Source organism: Oryctolagus cuniculus, chromosome 8 (assembly GCF_051225735.1).
Source record: "Oryctolagus cuniculus isolate XC-2025 breed Fujian yellow rabbit chromosome 8, ASM5122573v1, whole genome shotgun sequence".
NCBI lineage: Eukaryota > Metazoa > Chordata > Mammalia > Lagomorpha > Leporidae > Oryctolagus > Oryctolagus cuniculus.
The window spans coordinates 68,715,328-68,737,431 of NC_142874.1; the positions used below are offsets into that span (position 1 = coordinate 68,715,328).

A 22,104-nucleotide genomic window follows, 5' to 3' on the forward strand; every position below is an offset into this window, starting at 1 on the left:
TAGCTTCTGTCATGTTTTTACGAAGTTAGTAGTTACAGAAGATAAAAAAAATTGCCTTTAGAATTAATTAGGGGCCAGAGAAAAAAACCTAGCCAAAATATTTGAATGTTATTTCCAGATATTGATTATACCTGTTTGCATAAATGCTCTTCAGAAAGTTTACAGAAAAGGAGCATTATGAAAAAATTATCCATGAATATCAAATTTTTTTGCATCATAACTGTTATCTTAATTCAATTCCTATGAACTTTTTGAAGTACCCTTGTATTCTAAGATGTATTCCCACAAGTAAGTGGCAAAAACATTTCTCTCAGATAAACTTGTAATTCCTTCGGTCATTATTAGAAATGTATAATTCATTATATCTTTGTAGATTGCCACTGAGGGAAGATATAACTGAAGATATTTAGATCTCAGTTTCTTCATTTAAAAATAATTCAAGAGCACAGATTTTACTTGAGCTAATTTTGCTTTTACTGTATGATTTAATATTCTGTTTATTTTTGTTGGGTGAAATATCTGTCATAATAATTATGCTTTCAAAGGTCAAAGATAAAGGCACAAAAATATTTTCAGATAGCTTTTTTGGCATTTACTCATGCAAAAATCCTTGAAGGTGCTGAAGATGAGGTGACCATGAAGAGATAGTTAGGAATATGAAAAAAATGAACAAATTATCAGAAAGTAATAAGCTCTTTTATTCTGTTACAGTATGTGAGATGTTCTTAAACATTGAGAAGAAAAAGGTAGGATTTGCTTTTCTTATAAAGCAAACTATTTATATGATGAACATAATTTCTAAATAAACCTGTGGCATTCATGTTATGAGAGCCATATGGTTATGCTGATATAATTTATAATAATATAGTATAGAGGCCGGCGCCACGGCTCACTAGGCTAATTCTCTGCCTACGGCACCGGCACTCTGGGTTCTAGTCCTGGTTGGAGCACTGGATTCTGTCCCGGTTGCTCCTCTTCCAGTCCAGCTTTCTGCTGTGGCCCGGGAGGGCAGTGGAGGATGATGGTCCAAGTGCTTGGGCCCTGCACGCGCATGGGAGACCAGGAGGAAGCACCTGGCTCCTGGTTTCATCAGATCAGCGCAGCGTGCCTGCCATAGTGGCCACTTGGGGGTGAACCAACGGAAGGAAGACCTTTCTCTCTGTCTCTTTCTCTCACTGTCTAACTCAGCCTGTCAAAAAAAAATAATGTAGTATAGAAATCTTCACTAATTTGGAGTTATAATTCTACATACTCTGTAAGTAATAAAAAAAGCAAACTATCATAACATAGTCTCATCTCCTAGACTTCACAGAGGGTAGTATATTGAGGTATAGCATCATAAAGATTAGCCAGAATAGTACTATATTGAAACAAGTACTAAGTATAATTTTCTGTCAGCAACTCAGTTGCAGAAAAGTTCCCCCATTTTGTTCCTAAATTGTTTCTTCAGTTAGGTAAGGGACACACAAGAAAGAAAACTCGCCAGTTCCAGTAGAGTTCTGACAGGTCCTTAAAAATATGTATTTGTAGGAGATATCAGTGGAATTTCTATGTAGTTGTCATAATCAAAAAGAAAAATATATATATATTACTTCTAAGGCTGCTGTGCTTCTTAACTAGACTGATTACGTAACCAGCTAATGTGTAACTCGATTTGCACCACAATTAATACTTCACTTGCAGGCCTACTTGACTGGATACATAAGCATAATACTGCAAGGTTAGTGTAGGTGAAATGTCTTACCATTCCTGCTCTCCTGGCAATCACAGTGTGAAAATGTCCATCTGACACCTTCTTCATGGTGGTGAGCTTATATGTACCACTGCCCAAATTATAAGAGAAGCGTAGTCTTTCTTCAGCAATTTCAAGGGCCAAAAACTCAGCCCGGTCCCCTGTCTGGTTGTCATAGTTGTAAAGCAGTAATGCATGGCTTTTGATTGTTGAAAATTTGACATAAATATAGTTGTTATTGGGGTCCAAGCTGGGGAATTCCATATATGATAATTCCTCAAATCCATAACTGTTCAACTCACAGTGTTTTCCAAAGACACCTGCAGTTGCAAAAAATGCAAATTGATACATCAAATTCCAAAGTTTTATTAAGATATTTTGATTAAAATAGTTTTAAGTTACAATAATCAATTGTGATTGAAACAACTTTTTTATTACTTCTTAAAGAATAGTATCTAAACTAACACTGAAACAGAGTAAGTTAGTAGTTTTTAAAGCAAAAAACTGAGATGCTAAACTGATGAAATTAATTTCCCTTGAAATATGATGAATGATGTAAGTTTGCCCTATTTATAAAAATTAAATCTATACAAGAGAATATGTCTAAGGAAACTCCTTTCCTGGAAAATTTCCAAAATTATTTTGTCAATCTTTTAAATGTTTTACTATGCTGTAACTTTCAACCAAGATACTTCCTTCATAATATATCATTCTTAAAAACAATTTCAATTCAGTTGAGAATGGTAAATTCATTTGTTTTGATTAAAAATAAAACAGTCCCTGCACACACAGTTTGCTCAAGGGTCACAAAATTAGGGAAGGGGCTCACTACTTCCAGGGAAGGAAGTAACTGTCTTTACGTTTTATCTCTTTCTTGTTTTGTACCCTAGCACACTATGATTTATAGCAGGCCATTTTAAAATAAGTTTCTGTTTTTCTGATTTTCAGCATTCCCATTTGTTTGTCCTGGTTCTTTTTCAAACCTGAAAAATAATTTTTATTGATGTTACAATGCTACGCCAACATTCTTTTCCCACAAATATTACTAGACTGTGGCAAATGATTGGAAAATTAACCCATGCCAATACACCATGATTCTTATTAACTTTCAAAGGCTTCATTCCTTAATTTTGGCTTAATATCTCTTCTAAGTGCATTAAATTTAGAATCAGGGAATTCTTCAGCTGAAAGGAACCAATGCTATTATTTTACAGAGTATTTAAAACTTGCCCAAGGTCACAGAACCATGGAAATCACAGCCAAAATTTGAAACCAGATCTACTTGACTTTCTAGTTGTTTTGACTCTACCACACTTTATGTCCAAATGTTCTCTAAATTAAAAGGGCATAGAAGCTGGCATAAAAATCTTGTGTCACTTAACTTTTTCTTTTCTGACAAAGTTTAAAATATTCATTACAAATGAATAGGAAAAAACATATAATTTATTATTTTAATTAATTAAAAGTTAAAAGAAAGGCAAAAGAATTATAGGAATCATATATATAGATATGTATACACATACAAAATCTAATTATTAAAATGTTAATGGAAAATACATTATGAAAAAACATATAAGAGTTTCAAATTTAAAATTCCATTTCCCATGAATGAATTCTTGAAGTACTGTCATACATTATAAATAGTATATATTTATTTACCATGTCATAAATTTGTTTATTTCATATTTATATTTTATATATTTATATGTGAATATACATCATATATAAGAAAGGAATAAAACTTGAAGTTAAAAAAGTCAAAGATACAAATTAAGAAGAAATAATACTGAGAAAAAATTATACTATGTGTTTTCACAGCTCTTCTCTGATTAAATGTTGATCTATAAAATTGTATTTAAAATTTGGATATGAAAATATTGAGAAAGTGTATCTATATATATAGATACTGGAAAGATGTTTTATAATTTTATTCAAATTTATATTGTAATTTCAAACTGGAAAATATTTCTTTAAGGATTTTCTTTTTTAGTAAAGCATTTTGTTATAGTTTCTACAGAAAAGTAGATTTTTTTCTGTGAAGTATAATAATATTTAATGAGGTTTTTAAATATGACTTCCAAATTGGATATCATGAAATAATCTAGATAAAGTTACTCTAAAAAGTTACACATACATTATACCTTAAAAGAGTAATTTATATATATATTAATAAACATAATATATTAGTACATAGTACACATATACAAAATACATTTAAATACTCACATACTATCCCTTCTAGGAGTAATTTTAATGTATAGACTATTGTGGACATATACACATATTTCATGTATGTACAAAATCTATAAAATATACTATACTATAATATTATAATATAATATAACAGCAAAACCACTCTAAGAAGTTATCATTATGCAGCCTGGGCTAGCATTTTAAACACTGAATTCCTTTGTGCTTTTCCTAATAAATAATCTAACAGGAAACAGAATCTAAAATTTTTAAAAGCCAAACAGAAAATCTTTTACTGATGAGAAGGTAAACAGTACACAATATTTCCCAGCTTCATAATTATAATTAAAATGCCAATTGCTAGGATATTGGTGGTTCTACTTCGTCTTCTCGTTTGAGGTACTGCATATGACACCTTTATTGCATATTTCATTCACATTCAAAAAATATTTTTTTTCTTTTAATTCAATCTCTGTAGTCATAAATCTTGTTTGAGGTCTCAAGTTTTTCACCTTTTTTTTTTTAGAGGTACTTATATTGTCAGCTGATAACGTCTGTTGAAATAATGACATTTGGTTTTGCCACTGGAGGAGTGGGGGGGGGAATAATCTGCACGGTCAGGTACGTGCTATATGTGGCTCTCTGGATTTTCCTTGTGCCATCCTCCTTTCCCTGGGCATCTCTGGCAGGGGGAGGGGAAGGTCAGTTTGAAGCCCAAACACTGCAGGCGATAACTGTGGATTAGCTACAGGGCAGCAGCAACAATTGGCTTCTATTTAGAACAAATTTCTTAAATCCATTCATTTTTAATTGAAATGTTAGGGGATATCTAAAAATATAAACACCTCTGTTCATTCACTAGGAAATCATTTTCCACCTTCCCCTCCACTTTATTTATTTTTCATTCCAAAACACAAGCTCAACCATGAAGTCTAACTGTAGCTATCCGTAGAAAGCAGCACCATTTCAAGAGACCACTGAAACAAAGGAAAAGCTCCTGATCTAAACGTATGGTTACTTTTGCCCTTAAAATCAGCACTCCAAAAAATATCATGGTAAACGCATAGTATGAAAAACACTATGCATGGATTTTTTTTTAAAAGTACTAAAATAAACATGCCTTTTAGTTGAATTTTTCCACAAGATTTTTGAAGTTCCCTCTACCTTTCACCACTTCATGGGCATTGTTAGGAATCACTAAGGACTTTTAACAAGGAGGGATGCTATGAATATCAAGTTGGACTAAGCATTTTATGTGTTGCAGTCACTATACCATCTTGAATTAGTTTTTCTTCAATTCCATTTTTTGACTTTGGGCAAGTCACTCAATTTCTAGATTTGAGAACCATTGGTAAAATAAATGGCTCAAAATTAACATTTTTATATTGATTCTCTTTATAATCCTATTGATGCTATGCTTAAAAAAACTAAACAGAGTCATAGAACTGCTTGAAAATGAGTAATAAACAACATTTGTTACATTTTACTAGTTACTAGGAACTTCAGATTTATTTTAAAGTTCTATTCTGAACTAGTAATTGAAGTTCAATTTTTAGCTCCATTGAACATAGTAACGCAACCAATGAAAACTAGAAAGAGTTTCTTTTTCTATCTTGTTTAAGGAAAGGCCAAAAGGCCAGATCACTGAAAGGTGGGTTCCACGTTGTTGGATGAAGTAGCCTTTAAATAAATGGAATGATCACAGACTTATGAAACAAACAATGGTATTAGAAAAGCTTCCTCCAAAGCTGTTTTCATTGTCCTTGGCTGGCTCAGTGCCAGGTAGTACTTGGCTGAGAGCTGGAAGGTACCCTTATTTCATTACACAGGTGAATAAATATGTTTGTGTACAAATGGTTTTCTTTAACCACTTCTTCCTTAAAAGAACACATTAGTGCCAATTTATTAGTTTTATAGCATTATTTATAAAATGTCTATCATGAAAACTGTATTTCTAGTAACTAAATCTTTTCATAAGTTATTGAATTAATTTAACAAAAAACAAAACAAGAACTATTTCAACTATTTTTACACATTTGTAATATGGAGTGATATGAAAGAGTGCTAAAAATAAGGCATCCATAAAGATTTCAGGGAGACATCCTGGGAAGACATTTTGATTAATTATCTTGTTGATAATTTTTTCTGGTAATGATTTAAAAACAAGAATAATCAACAAGATTTCCACAATTAAAGTTTAAAGGGTTATACCTTTAATGTTTTATTTTATTAAAACCTCCTATGTAAAACACTGTTTTTGTAAGCACTGGTGGCCATAATAAAACAAAATTGCTAAACAGTATGCCAAAGAATTCATGGAAAATGTGCATGTTTGTATTTCTTTCAGAATCAGAGAGATATACAGACAAACAGAGAAGCCTGTGCCACTGAGAAGGTTCACTTCTCAGCAGCCTGCACCTGGGTGGCAGAAACAATTGTCAGGCCATTGCTGCTGCCCCCTAGGGTATACATCATTAGCAGAAAAGCAGGGGTCAAGATCCAGAGCTAGTTACCAAACCTAGGCACTGTAATATGGGATGTGGGCCTCCTAACTGGGATTAACTGCTGGGCCAAATGCCCACCACTACATTATCTTTATTTCCATCTTCCTTTCGGCTTCTGAAATCCCATTGTAGAATGCATTTTATGTCAATAACAAAGGTGTACTCACCAAATGGACAATGGCAGTAATATGAATCCACACCACTTTGGCAGGAACCACCATTAAAGCAGGGGTTGCATTCACAGTAATTAACTGAAGATTCACACATTTTCCCTAGAATAGATCAAATTCATTTAAAAAGTCTCACTCATAAATACTGTGACATCATTACAGCATAACCATATGTAAAATCCATTCTGAGGGCTCATATCTTAAAAACAAGTATCAGAAGATTTTATGTGAGAAAAAGGCATTGGAATTCTATCTCAGAGTTCAAAATCTTACTAAGATGTTCTATTATAAACATAAGCATATAATGTGTACAAAAGAATTTACATAATTATCCTGGGAGGAAACACTATTTTTAGGAAAATGACACATTAAGCCCATTAAGATTATTTCACTGAATGTATTTTATCAATGCCCCTTCATCTTCTACATCTTATAGCCAGAGTGTGGAAACTTTCACAGGGTTCTTTTAATTGTAAATATTGCCCCGACTTAGATTTTTGAAAGGTAGAACTCAACTTAGTTAGCTTGTCAAACTACAATCATTCCACTTTCCAGAAATAGCTATTAACTTGCAATTACTTTTCTAAAGCAGAATAAGGAATAAGAAAACACAACAAAGACTTTTTAAAAATTTTGTTAATATTTTTCTAGGCTACTGACTGCACCAACCTTGTCTTTTTTTCTGAAACTACACCTGAACAGCATATTTTTCAGCTTATAAAGTTTTTTTTTTTTCATAAATATTCTTGTAAAATTAAATCAACCAATACTGACTGAGTGCACATTATAAACGGGGCATAATAATGGATGGGGCTAGGTGGTGAGGAGAGCACAGAGGTGTCTTTTTCTTATAAAAATTCTGTTAGCTCAAACTTCTCTTTTTAAGATGTATGCTATTTATTTTAAAAGCAAAGTGACAGAAAAAGCAAGAGAGAGAGAGAGAAGGAGAGAGAGAGGAGAAATTTTCCATGCACTGGTTCACTCTAAGATGGCTGCATAGCCAGGACGGGGGCCAAGAGAAACCCAGGAATCTGAACCTCCATCCAGGTCTCCAATGTGGATAGCAGAGGCCCAAGTACACTGGCCATCTTTTGCTGCTTTCCCAGGCACATTAGCAGCGAGCTGGTTTATAAGCAGAGCAGTCATGACGCTAACCAGCTCTCGGCTATGGGATACTGGCATTGTTGCAGGTGGTGGCTTAACCTGCTGCACCACAACGTTGGCCCTCAGGCAACTGTCTATATTAGGAGAGAGTTTCCATTTCACTGGGGAGAATTAATTCATATAAATGAAACATTTAAATTTTGTAGCTGAAAGCAAATAAACCCTTATAATCTAACATTTGCTCGAGAGATTATAAAACTATGATACAGACAAGTTTAAGCCTTCTATTTCCATATTCAGGTTTGGCAAAGCATTGACTGAATGGTTGATCACTTGGTACACAAAACCTAAGGTCTGAGTGACACCTTTTTTTTTTTTTTTTTTTTTTGACAGGCAGAGTTAGACAGTGAGAGAGAGAGAGAGAGACAGAGAGAAAGGTCTTCCCTCTGCTGGTTCAACCCCAAGATGGCTGCCACAGCTGGCACGCTGCACCGATCTGGAGCCAGGTGCTTCTTCTCGGTCTCCCGTGCAGGTGCAGGGCCCAAGCTCTTGGGCCATCCTCCACTGCCCTCCTGGGCCACAGCAGAGAGCTGGACTGGAAGAGGGGCAACCAGGACAGAACTGGTGCCACAACCAGGACTAGCACCTTGAGTACCAGCGCTGCAGGTGGAGGATCAGCCTAGTGAGCTGTGGCACTGGCACTTGTTTTGTTTTTGATATAAACTTAAATATGTTTTAATACTCTTTTGCCACAACTTAAATTATTGCAATGATTAGACATATTTGTTAAAACAATTTTCCAAATTCTCCCACACCGTGAGAAGTAATAGACTTTTTAGTTAATTTCCATTCACTGATAAGAGGGTATCAGTTAATGTAGAACTAGTTTCCATAAAGCTATTTTCTACTTCCCAACATGACTACACTAATGCAGTTTTAAGTATGGCATGAAAATACATACATTTCAAATGCACAGCTAGACAATGTTGAGCCTAGAAATTCCATTTCATCATAATAACTTTGCCTAAAACATAGTCAAAGATTTTGTTTAGCACACATTTGTTCTGTGGCTTGCTCATGCAGCCACAATTGTTCTGCTCTGAAAGTACAAGTGTGACTCAGAGCTCATGACACTGCTAACTAAGCCCCTTTCTGTACATCACAGATCATATACACAACACACTTTTTCTGCATAAATAAAATTGGGAACCACCTTACAAGGCAAAAACATTGAACTAATGATTTCAGAATATCTTTTAATAAGGGGAAAATGTGGAAATAAACAAGCTACTAATCTAGAAACACAGCAATCAGGTTTTGTCTATTAAGGATTTGATATAAGCTTGTGCCTTTCACACCACAGTAATGCTGTTTCATAGAACTCCTTCCTATGTTGTTTTCTAACTGAATATGACAAATCATTTTAGAAATATGAATTTTTTCCTAATACAATGCCAGTATTTCCCAGTAGAGAATAAGCAATACCTATTGGCTATATTCTTTATTATTTATTCATCATAAAGAAAGTCACATTTCATTTCTTCAATTTCTTTCACTTTACAACCATACCTAATGTTCACATGTCTACCTTTACTTTCTTTTTCTGAGAAATTTCTTTTGTGTGTTGTTGGAAAGTCACACATATCAAATACAAAGATTAATATTCTTTTGAAGTATGAGCAAAACACCATTATGTCACAAAAACATTAGTAAATGTCAAAACTGTGCAGTTCATTTCTTGAATATGAGAAATTAAAACTTTGAGGAGATTCTCTCATATATACTTAGTCAAATACTTGGACAGTTTTGGTCCCTAAATAAAATATGTAAAACAACAGAAACCCCAAAATTATTTATCCTATAAAACTCAACCACATATTTTTTAACCCTCTTTAGAAATAGTATGGTTTACAATCTTGGTTTAAAATGACAGCAAAATAAAATTAGGGATCAGTCTTTCTGTGTAACATTTATATTGCTATTTACTACCTACAAAATGATATTTTAACAGAGATGTCAGAGTTTAATTTAAATATAAACTGCATGCAGTTAGTCCAAAATGAGGAGTGGAAAAACACCCTATAATAAATAAGACTTATCTATGTATCAAAACATACAATACCTAAGGAAATGACAGAAGTTACAAATTTTGAACATAGTTTTGAGAATGAATTTCTCAAACTTAAACTCAATAGAATTTGATTCTTGAGTATATGACAATACAAGTAAAAATTGGTATGAAAAAACAAATTGAGAATTTCATTTGCAATTTTGATTTAAAAGTTTTATTTTCTTACCATTTAATAAATAATTTTGAAAAATATAAAATGACTTTGCTAGGTACCTCATAAGGGAATTTCTCACTGAGTTTGGGAAAAAATAGTGTTTTTTTGGTTTTAAAGCATATAAATCATTTACTATTTAAAAATTTAGTTGGAGTTCTCTATTTAATGAATATATACTTCTTTTGTAAGCCGTGAGGTTTTTATACTAGATATTAGGTTCAAAGACACAGTTTGAAAACAATGTTTAAATTATTATTAAAAATGTTCTTCTTTTTGTGAGAGAAAGATGTTATAATTTTACCTAGAATCAAAAGAAAGCCTCTGAATGCGTATTTCTCAGATTTGGAGAGTTTATGTCCTACTACCCAATTAAAAATCAACAAAATTTTTGTTGTTCTGTCTATATAAATTGTACTGTTAATGGCGTAATCCATATCACTACATGCAGCAGTTTTGAATTACTCCAACATGCTTCTGGTAAAACAAGCTGTTGTGCTGCAGCACTGAGAAACAAATCCTGGCCATTAATTTAATTAATACTGCAAGTCATTTAACAATACTTGTCAATGTCTTGAGGCTTGGCACTCTACTGATTGGACTTGCATACAAGAAGGCACTCATGCCTCTTGAACTCAAGGAGTCTTTGCTATAAAGACATGTTTACTTTCATAGCAACTCTTTACAAGAATAAACCGATCTCATTGCTTTGACATCCATCAGTTGTGTTAACATACATTATTTAGCACAGATAGGAGATGTGATTCAGAAAACAAATTCTTAGCACACAGAGAAAGAGAATTGCTCAAGATGACCGTAGATGCACAAAATGACGTCAATGTGTCCACAGATTTTCCAAGAATGTAGTTTAAAGTTACAGGAGAAAGTAGGTTATATCTTCATGTTCAGAGCAGAATATGAGATGGCATGTTGAAAATAAACTGAACATTTTGTGATTACACATGGTCTTTTCAACGACAATGTATGATCAATTTCACACGTCTAGGAATAGTTTAATGATGGATATGTAGAGCAAAGTTAAATTGTCAGCTGTAATTGGATCACCTCATGAAGATAGGATGATTTTTTATATTCTGTAGTTTTCTGAAGTCTCCTCACTTAATATCTTAGATCATATATATGTATATGTATATAGATTTACACTATTATAATATTGTTTTTGCATCTCATTTATACATGGAGTAGAATGGGGTTAACTATTTCACACCTAAATGGACTATTTTATATATATAAATATGTATATAATATACATGCTATTCATTATAAATATTTATGCTGATATGCTTATTCATTGTTTTAGCAAATAAAATTTGGTTTTGGCATATTTCATAAATGTTTCTCATTATTGCAAAAGGCACTATGAATATAGCCCATCTAAATACCCTGCCAAAAGCATTGTTTTTTTTTTAAGATCCTAAGAATACAAGTCTGGTATGACTCATAGCTACCTTACCCTACTGCGGCTTCATGACTTTTTATAAATTGTGTGATGTATCTCTATTACTACCAATACACTAATGCTACTGCCAGTTCTAATTAGCAAGGTCATTCATCAAATGTTGGACACTGTGCTAGGTGTTTTACAAGCATTAATATTTACTCAGTATAACAACTCTAATTATTCCCATTTTGTAGATAATCTGATTGAGAGTTAGTAGGTTAGCTGACTTCACAGAAGCAACTATCCAATTTCTTAATCTTATACTTGCTTGCAGTCCCTTTTCAATTGTATTTCAAGGAGTTTATTTCAAGACAAAGCCTGTATGTTTTGCCTCAACTTTTCAAACTTGCTTCATATCATCATCAAGAAACTCAATTCCTAATATAGAAAACATAACTCTTCACCTGTTGGGCTCTACTAAAAATATGACATCCAAATACATTTATTTTAAAACTTCTTTAACAATATAATTCTGTAAAACATCTACAAAATGTGATAAAACCCTTTCTTGGTTCTATTTCAATAGTACCTTAAATTGCACTTATAAGCACTATAGAGAAATCTGATATATGTATGTTCTAAACATGTGCAGTGTGATTATTATAGGAAAGAACTGTGCTCTCCTCAAACTCACCAACAGCATGGCATTTGATTACTAATACCTAGATAGGTGAAAGGTAGGTGGGTGGTAGATAGGTAGAGAGATACACATAAGATATAGAAATAGATTGAGATAAACATGTACCTGGACATCATATCCTGTTAGGGGGTAAGAGCTAACTAGATAAATTTGCTATTGTACGCTTAATGGTGCTTCTAAAATGTGAAGGTGAATTGTATTTCAGTTTTATTCTGATTTACCTGCTTTTCTCCTATTTCTTATAGTATAAGAAATAATAAGGAATTTGAACCTTAAAATATGAATTTTGCTGTATTCTTATCACTCTGTTCATGACTTTAAAACATTCTAAAAATGAAGATGAAATAGAAGAAACAACAACAATTATTAACAATTATGTAGGACAAAAAGGAATAGGTCTTATGTTTTGTGTATACCATATTTTTCAAACTTTGAGACTCTCCTTTAAAAAGATATTAATCTTTTTTGTTCTTGTTCAGAGGCATCAAGTAGAAGGACTAACAGTCTATGCTCTGGACTGACTCAGAGCTTTGAGCTCTGGAATTGACAGCGTAGGGTTGAGTCATGACACTAGAACAAATTAACTGGATTGCCCTAGAAAGATAATTTCACTTCTTTCTACTTCAACTTTCTTGCCTGAAAGAAACGGAAAATATTCCGACTTTGCAGGTTTTCTTATAAGAAGCAAATAAGACAAATACATATAAAATGCTTAGAAAGTGTCTAAACAATAGTAAATTTTTTTAAAACATTTGTTCCAATTATGCCCATTTTATGAAAAAAATGTTTAAAAATGAAAATTCCAATGCTTTCTACTACACGAGGCATGGCTAACATCTGAGTAAAGAACCAAAACATTATCATACCTGTGTATCCAGTTTTACAAACACAGTTGAAGCCTCCTGGAAAATTCTGGCAGACAGCACCATTCTTGCAAGGACTAGGCAGACATTCATTGACATCTCTTTCACAGGCTCTTCCCGTGAAGCCTTCTGGGCAACTACATGAAAATCCTCCCACTAAATTGTGACAGGTCCCACCATTGTGACAAGGTGATGGAAGGCACTCATCTATGTCTGTTTCACACCAGCTACCCGCATACCCTGGCAGACACTTGCATAAGAAAGGCTGCAGAGGTTCATTGGCCATGATGATAACTGGTAGACTCTCGTGACTTTTCAGCACAGAGCTCACAGCCAGTCTTCGTATACAGCTCCCTCCATTCTGACAGGGGCCATGAATGCATGAGTCGTGATCCACAGATTCTACCTTTACTCCACTCTGCCGAAGCAGGATCTCTTTGATGCTTTCAAAGAAGGTGGCTACACCACTGGGATTCACATACTGATTATTATTTCGCTTCACAGCGGCCAAAAGAAATGTTCTATTGCTTTCTTCATATGCACCATAGAGCTGCACAGCAGTGCCCAGGCCTGTGAGCTGTGAACTGGCAATGCGTAAGAAATGAAGGTAGTGGTTAGTCAAGAAGTCCTTCACTGTCGGTACTGCAACACGAAGTAAGATGCTGTTGTCCACTGTGGCATTGGAAAAGCCAGCAAAGAAGACTCGGATGTTGCTTGTCACTGTGCTGTGCACGCCATCATTGCTCAGGACAGTCAGATCAAAAGTGCCATCTGTGGATCTCGGCTGGGAATTCAGATCACAAGTGCCCCCTGGAATACTGAACAGGCTTGTAACTCCAGAAGTAAGGGAGCAGTGGAAGCTATCTAACACATCTGGATCCTGTGGCTTCACAGAGCCCAAAATCCCACCAGGAAACAAGTTGCCATAGTAATTAACAAATATCTCCACTGTGCGAGACTGTGAAGGATTGTCATTTTGGTCTATTACTGTGATGTGCACAGTTCCTGTGGAAGACATCTGGGGAACACCAGAATCCCTAGTAACCACAGACAGATAGAAGTCTGAAATCTGCTCTCTGTCAATCTCTCGGGTCGTGCTCAGAACTCCGGCAGTATTCAGACTGAAATAATTGGTGGCAGGACCCGTGCTCAGCAGGTAATAGGTAAAGGGGCCTTGATTAGGAGGCAGATCAGGGTCAGTGGACTGCAGGGTCATCACTAGTGTTCCTGGGCGTTTGTTTTCCATCACTTCGCCTTCACTTATGGTCAACATGGGCCCATTATCATTGATGTCCTCTAGGGTGACTAACAAGGAGGCACTTCCCGTAGCTGAGGGGGTCCCTGAATCAACAGCCAGAACTGTTAGATTGTAGACGGGTAGGGTCTCTCGATCTAACTCTGCAGTAACAGTGATCTGTCCTGTCTGTGGATTGACGGAAAAAGCACCATTTTCATTCCCTGATCCAATGAAGTAAGAAAACCTGCTCCAGCTGGGGATGGAGTCTGAGTCGAAGGCACTGACAAAGGTCACGTGAGTTCCTATGGGGACCCCTTCGCTGATTTGAACACTGTAGATGCTTAAACTAAAAACAGGTGGGTCATTGGCATCTAGCACAGTGATATTTACAGTGACCTCATCTATATCTGCACCCCTAATGCTTCCAAAATTCTTGGCCAACACCTTCAAAGAAACCCTTTCTTCTTTTTCTCGATCAAGAAGTCCAGAAACATAAATTTGTCCAGTCTTCTTATTGATCTGGAAACCCTTCTTTCGACTATCACCAAAAATCAAATAGTGTACCTCCCCATCAGCGCCCAAATCACGGTCACTGGCAAATACCTCTCCAACAATAGTACCTTTAGGAGCTGCTTCTGAGATTTCAAAATAATAGAGTTTGGAGACAAAACGAGGCACATATTCATTTGTCCCTTTTAATTGTATGTTAACCGTAGCAAAGCTACACCTTTCTTCATCAGGGACATTGAAGGCTTTCACAGTAAGATGGTAACTCTGCTTGGTTTCAAAATCCAGGAAACCTTGAGTTGTGATGACTCCTGTGTTAGGGTCAATGACAAAGAGGTCGCTGTCGGATGTCTGTACGGTATATGCAATCACAGCATTTGTTCCAGAATCAGCATCTGTTGCATTTAGGTGGATGACTGTTGTCCCGCTAGGGGCGTTTTCCAAAACGGTGGGGAAATAGTCGTCAGGGATGAATATTGGAGAATTGTCATTCACATCAATGACATTGATGGTCACAGTGCAGTAACCAGTTCTTGCAACCCATCCCCCATCTGTAGCACTGACAATCATTTCATGCTTCTGGCATAGTTCAAAATCAAGAGCTTTGGCTAGTGTCAGTACACCTGTGGAGGAGTTGATTGCAAAAATGCCCCCTTCATTTCCTGAAGAAATGCTGTACCTAATCAAGCCATTCATTGCTGCGTCTCTATCTCTTGCAGAAACAGTTCTGACAATGGCCCCAATACTCTGGCTTTCTGGTATGGTTGCACTCAAGTGGTTTTGGGAGAATTCAGGTGTATGATAGTTTTCCTCAGTGACAGTTATTTGAACAGTTGCTTGGGAAGAAAGAGGAGGGTTTCCTTTATCTTTTGCAGTGACTGTGATTAAAAAGTTTTGGTTCAAGTCAGAGATCAGGGAAGATGCTACTGAAATCCACCCTGTGTTATTGTCCAACTTAAATTTTCCTAAGTGATTTTCATTAGACATGAAATACTCCACTTCAGAATTCAATCCAAAATCTTTATCATCCACTGCAGTCACTTTGATTAACTTTGTACCAACTTTAACATTTTTCGTGACTGGAGTGAAATACTGAGTTTGCAGAAACTGAGGTGCATTGTCATTACTGTCCACTGTGTTGATGGTGACTGTCGTCTCACTGACTAAGGAAGGTTGCCCTCGATCTGAGGATGTCACTATAAAACTATGCCTGTTGATATTCACATTACTGAAGCCACTGACATTTTGGTATTTTAAGACTTGTTTATTGAAAATCTCTCCAGTGGTGGCATTAATCCTAAAATACTCTGACTGAGATTTTATAAAATAAAACACTTGTCCATTAGATCCCTCATCAGGATCTGTTGCAGAGACCTGAGTTACTTTGGAGCCAATCTCAGTCAGTTCAGGGCAATCTAAATAATAGGAGGGCCTACTAAATCTTGGAGCATTGTCGTTGACATCTGTCACAAAAATTGTGACATCTGTGCTCACAGTCCACCCAGAGTCATGGGCAGAAACTCGGATTCTGTAGCGATCTGTGTCTTCTCTATTTAAAGGTCTACTAATAATGATATCGCCTGTGCTAGGATTAATCGTAAATGGAAGACTCGTGTCCATTATGGAATATCTACTAATTGCATTTACACCAATGTCTTCATCAGAAGTTGTGACACGAGTCACAGTGTATCCTAAGGGGGAATTCTCAGGAACGTGGGCACTAAATATTTGAGAAAACCTAGGGGCATTATCATTTTCATCTAAAATGTTAATGATAACCTTTACTGAGGCACTCTGAGAAGGGGACCCTTTGTCTGAAGATTTTATGGTGAGCACATAATGAGATACTTTTTCTCTGTCTAAAGGTCGAATACTTCTAATTTCACCAGTAGCATGATTGATACTGAAACTATTTTCTTCATTGCCATTAACAATCTCATAATCTAACTGTCCATTGGGTCCACTATCCTTGTCCACAGCTGATACAGTAAGGATTTTTCGAGGAGAAAGGTTTTCCAATATTTCAGATACAAATGGATCTTCCTTAAAAACTGGGGCATTATCATTGACATCCAATACTGTTATGTCCAGCTTCTCATAGGAGGAGAAGGGAGGGAAACCTCCATCTCTGGCCTCTATCCAGATGACATATTTTTGTAACTGTTCAAAATCCAGGGGTTGACTAATGGACACTTGCCCCGTTAACTGATCAATCTGGAAAGTATTGCCAAGATTTCCACTTGCAATGTAGTAGGACAACGGGTCTCCTCTCAGAGAGGATCCCGTAACAGTGGTGACAAGAGTGTCTACCGGTTGGCTTTCAGGAAACATGAATGTTTGTTCTTTGGCTCTGACTTTCGGGAAATCTGCCTTGTTCACAAATCTAACAGTCACTGTTGTAGAATCTGTCTTTGGAAAAGCGCCACCATCTTTCACATGTACGGAAAATGTCACTTCTGAAGCTCCATTTAGTGGTCCAGCTGCCATAATAGCTCCCCTCAGTGGATCAATATGAAATTTTTCAGAGTTTCTACCCGAAAGGGAATAATGCAGCTCAGAATTGGTTCCAATATCAGCATCTGTGACTGTAACCGCAAAGACAAAGGAACCTATAAAAGAAGGAGTGTGCAGTTATAATCACACGGGATCCAGTTAAAACATTTGGTAGTATATTAAGGCATATAAAACACTACATTGCTGCCACACATGACTTTATTTTCTCATAATTACTGAAGAGAACAGTATCTCCTATATTTTCTCTAAAGTTTCCAACTTAAATCTGCTTACTGACAATCTTCAGAGACTGGCTTGCCATTTTCTAGCTAAAACCCACACAGTCTGCTGGATTTAATATTTTCCGGTATGCCTTTGAGAGAAGCATAGTGAAGAGAACTGGCTAATCATTCAGAATCATAGTTCCTAGGAGAAAAATCTGCACATAATACAACATTCCAAGAAACATGAAATATGTGAGATCTGCAAGGAGGTATACTTCTAAACAATGAACAAAGGTTATTGTTCTACTGTGTTATAAAATACCTTTCAATTAGTGTATAGAATCACATCAACAAAAATTATGTTCAAAAATACTGCTGATTACTTATATCTACAATTTCATAGCAAACTTCCTTTATTATCACATGTAGATGATGTATGTATCTATAAACATGCAGAAATAAATGTAGATAATCATAAAGTAGTAACAAATAAGAACTGAGGGATAATGAACTTTATTTGGATTCCAAAAATTAGTGCTTGAAATGAGTGCCAATGGAACAGATTGTAGGAGAAATATGCAGAAAAAGTGCCATAAGGACACATTTTCAGTATACTCATTCAGAAACTCTTCCCAAACATGCACCCTTACTCCTATGGAAGAGAATGTGATGAAAGTGAAAAGTCTTTTATTTTGAAATGACAATGATTCTGATTAATTCTAATAAGTCTAATGAGGAAAAGATGCTTAAGCACACCTCATTTTGCACAAGAGATGCTGCACTGCACCACTTCACACTGGATGCAATTAGAATCACGCCCGTCAGCCCATTTCAGCTAAAGATCTTCAGCAAGGATTGATGACTTTGATATTTACATTTCTTTTTGATAGAATGTTAGTGTGTACATTCAGGGATTTTATGCCCTTAATTGGTATCAATGAGACATTCTCGGTTACCAGCAGATCACAGATTTCTGAGAATAGAAATACCAGGCCCACTTATTCCTTTCTTCTAATTAAAAAGATTTTCAAGCAAGGAAGATTAAATTAATTATGAGCCACATTTGTGTGTGTTTTCTGTTTGAATATTCATCTAAAAATTACAAATCACAGAAGATCAGAACAGTCCCCAGAGGACTATGCCATTTTCTGCAAATAAGCTAATGGTATCAATCCAATCAAAGAAGCTAATGGTATTAATCAATGATATGAATTTAAAGGAGATGCAGATGGAAAGCCATGACACGGTGGCAAAAAAATAATCTAAATGAAAGATCCTGGTGAACAAGAGCCCAGCAGAAGGAACAGGCCATCAAGGAGGGAGGCGCCTTTCTCTGAAGGGAGGAAGGAACCTCCACTGTGATACGGCCTTGACTAGACAAGTCCAGAGTTGGTGAACTCAAGGGGTTTCCATAGCCTAGACAGCTCATAGCAAGAGTCTCGGGTGATTGCTGACGTCATAAATAAGAGTGCTAATTGTTAAATCAACAATGGGAGTCACTGGGTACATGCTCCCCACGTAGGATCTCTGTCCTTAATGTGTTTTACTATGAAACTTAAAGACAACACCACTAGTCGAACAATACCCTATACCTTGTGTGGTTGTGTGAGTGCAGCCTGTTGAAATCCTTGCTTAGTGTATACTAAGTTGATCTTCTGTATATGAAGGTGATTGAAAATGAAACTCGATGAAGGGCGGGATGGGAGAGGGAGTGGGAGAGGGGAGGGCCGCGGGAGGGAGGGAGGTGGGGGGAGCCACAATAGTACAAAAGCTGCACTTTGTAAATTCACATTTATTAAATAAAAAAACTGGAAAAAAAATAAAGGAGATGCAGAAAGATAAATGCATATTGTCATTCTGAAAGGGGACCATAAATAGCTCCATAAGCTTTCTAATAAAATTCATCCACCAAAACTAGCATAAAATAAACTAATTAGAATTATTCATTAATAAAATAATTCTGGAAATCTACTGGTGAAGGATTAAACACTCATTTTCTATCAACAAATATATTTTAATGCCTATTACCTCCTATATAATGTTTCAGGTATTGGGATATGGCACAAAAAATAGAGAAAATATCCCTTCTCTCAGGGAAATTACATACCAATTATACCACAGAGGAGAGGTTTCTTTGACTATGAAGAGATACGTATTTCAAGTATGTGCAATATATAACAACAGTAAGAATTTTAATAGGAAAGATGTAAGTTATGAAATTAAATACACAACTGACTAGGAATAGAGTCAGGATTCAAAGTTCTTTCAATTTCATTAGCAAAACAATCTGAATTTTATAGGACTTGCAATGTTACGCTAGATCAGAGATTTTTTTAAAAAAATTGCATAATATATTGAAAGAAAGATCTGATATACAACAGGCTTCAAGAGTTGGTTTGATTACCTGGAAGAGTTGGAGATGGGATGTGTGTGACATATGGGTGATGTTGAAATCTGGGTGGATTGTCATTGACATCAGTCACAGTGACGAGCACACTGGTGGAACTGGAAAGAGGCTCTGGAGATCCGGCATCACTGGAGACCACCACTAAAGTATAATTATCTTTTGTCTCCCTGTCAAGCAATGCACTGGTGATGATTTGTCCCGTGGACGGGTTGATGGTAAATTGAGAGTTTCCACCAATGATGCTATAACTAAAGCAGAGAGCAGAGATAGATATATTTCTTTCAGTTTTAGTACTGTGGCATTTATTTACTAAGGCTGAAATGTAAAGAAAAACATGGCAAATAATTCTGCATAACAATGAAAGAATATGACTAGAAGATAAGTATTTTTAAAATGTTGGGACCATTCCACTAACAGTCTTCATTGCGAGGTACCTGGTGGCCTCTAGCAAGTCTCCAGAAGTATTTTAGGACTCTCAAATCATGCAACCCCTCTAAATAAACCCAGCAGACCATTGTGACTTAAATAAATGAACCTGAAAACATAAATGAGGGCCTTGCTCTTACACTGTGGTTAGCAGTCAGCATCACAAATGATTGACTTTTAACTGAAGTTAGAATTATTTTGCTCTTGTATACTATAAAAAACTAGAAAAGATCAGTTGAAAACTTTCTTTATTCTCTAAAGATAAAACACTGTATTTGACATATATGGGCTATCCAGAACAACTCATGAACTGATTATTTACACTGGGGCATTCCTAGTTACTAATTCTCTCGTTTGTCAGTCCTCATATGGTTATGTTACTTTTTGTCAGGGCAAGTATGACATCTTCATGGATATTTTGATGCTAACCAGATTGGTTAGCAGGCAAGAGTTTCCACTGAGAATAGCTTCTCTTCTTTCAGAAGAGTAAACCTACCTATCTGCATAAATCTCTGATTTTCTATCTGAGCCAAAGTCCCAGAGATCATTTTGGAAAGAAATATTTCAGCCTGAAGGTTCAGAAAATGGCTGGGTCCAAAAAGTTGAATGGTAGTAAGGAGACAGACATCTTTAAAAGCTTTCATCATTATCCCCCCAAAAGATACATCCTGTTGGAGTTAACTACTCTTCTATAGTTTGGTTGGTGTCCATGTAAACATAGCAACAGGATGTGTCTAATGTAAACTGCAGGGAAAAAATACTACACTGCAGCCAATGGGCTGTGCATTCTTCCTGTTACATTACCAGCTTAAACATTTCGGCAATTTCATCCTACTAAACAATAAACCATTAAGCAGGCAATCTTTTAAATAATTATCTCACTTATTTGAAGGACAGAGTTAAAGAGAAAGAACGAGGGAGAGACAGAGAGGGAGAAAGAGGTCTTCCATCTGCTGGTTCACTCCTCAAATGGTTGCAATGCCTTCTTAAGATTCTGGCCTTGGGGCCGGTGCTGTGGCACAGTGAGTTAAAGCCCTGGCCTGCAGCGCCGGCATCCCATATGGGCGCAAATTCTAGTCCCAGCTGCTCCTCTTCCAATCCAACTCTCTGCTATGGCCTGAGATAGCAATAGAAGATGGTCCAAGTCCTTGGGCCCCTGCACCCCTGTAGAAGAACCAGAAGAAGCTTCTGGCTCCTGGATTCAGATAGGCACAGCTCTGGCCATTGCAGCCAACTGGGGAGTGAGTCATCGGATGTAAGACCTCTCTCTCTCTCTCTCTCTCTCATTTTCTCTCTGCCTCTCCTCTCTCTGTATAACTCTGATTTTCAAATAAATAAATAAATCTTTAAAAAAAAGGATTCTGGCCTTTATAGGTTTTGTCTTGTACTATGTTCTTAACAGTTACTCAGCTGAGTTTTTTTTTTTTTTTAAGATTTCCAGTGTTTTGATGACTCCTTAATGTGTACTAAACATACTACTAGGAAATTTATAAATATATTAATTTAAATTCTAAAACAGTTTGGCTTAGTATTGGATTTTTATAGGTGAGGAATCTGAATTTAAGGGCCATTAAAATAGTTGCACAAAGAAACACATAATCTGTAAATGGAGGATCTAGAGTTTGAGTTTCTGCCCTTGTATCTTCAATAGGTCCTTTTCCCATTGTACTACAATATGGATAAGGTGAAATTTGGCTGTATTGAGGCAGGTAATGCTGTGTTTGCTCAGGGTGAGTCAATGCAGAATCGGTTCATAGTTATTTAGTTCAAAGCAAATCAACAAACATGTTAAAAAATTTTCTGATTAAAGAATAATAAACTATTTCAAATTATTTGCATAAAACATTATTATCTGAACTCTGA

General features: G+C 35.8%; 1 protein-coding gene across 1 annotated transcript in view; it reads right to left on the reverse strand.

Annotated features, from left to right (window-relative positions):
* The window catches only part of FAT4 (FAT atypical cadherin 4), a 172,255-nt gene that overhangs the window by 20,721 nt on the left and 129,430 nt on the right, over positions 1 to 22,104 (reverse strand). The window contains exons 8-11 of the mRNA XM_051820332.3: positions 19,813 to 20,063; positions 12,951 to 17,300; positions 6,594 to 6,698; positions 1,745 to 2,052 (exon numbers count right to left, since the gene is read on the reverse strand). Coding sequence (XP_051676292.1) covers positions 1,745 to 2,052; positions 6,594 to 6,698; positions 12,951 to 17,300; positions 19,813 to 20,063 — 5,014 coding nt within the window. The remainder of the gene's footprint in view (positions 1 to 1,744; positions 2,053 to 6,593; positions 6,699 to 12,950; positions 17,301 to 19,812; positions 20,064 to 22,104) is intronic.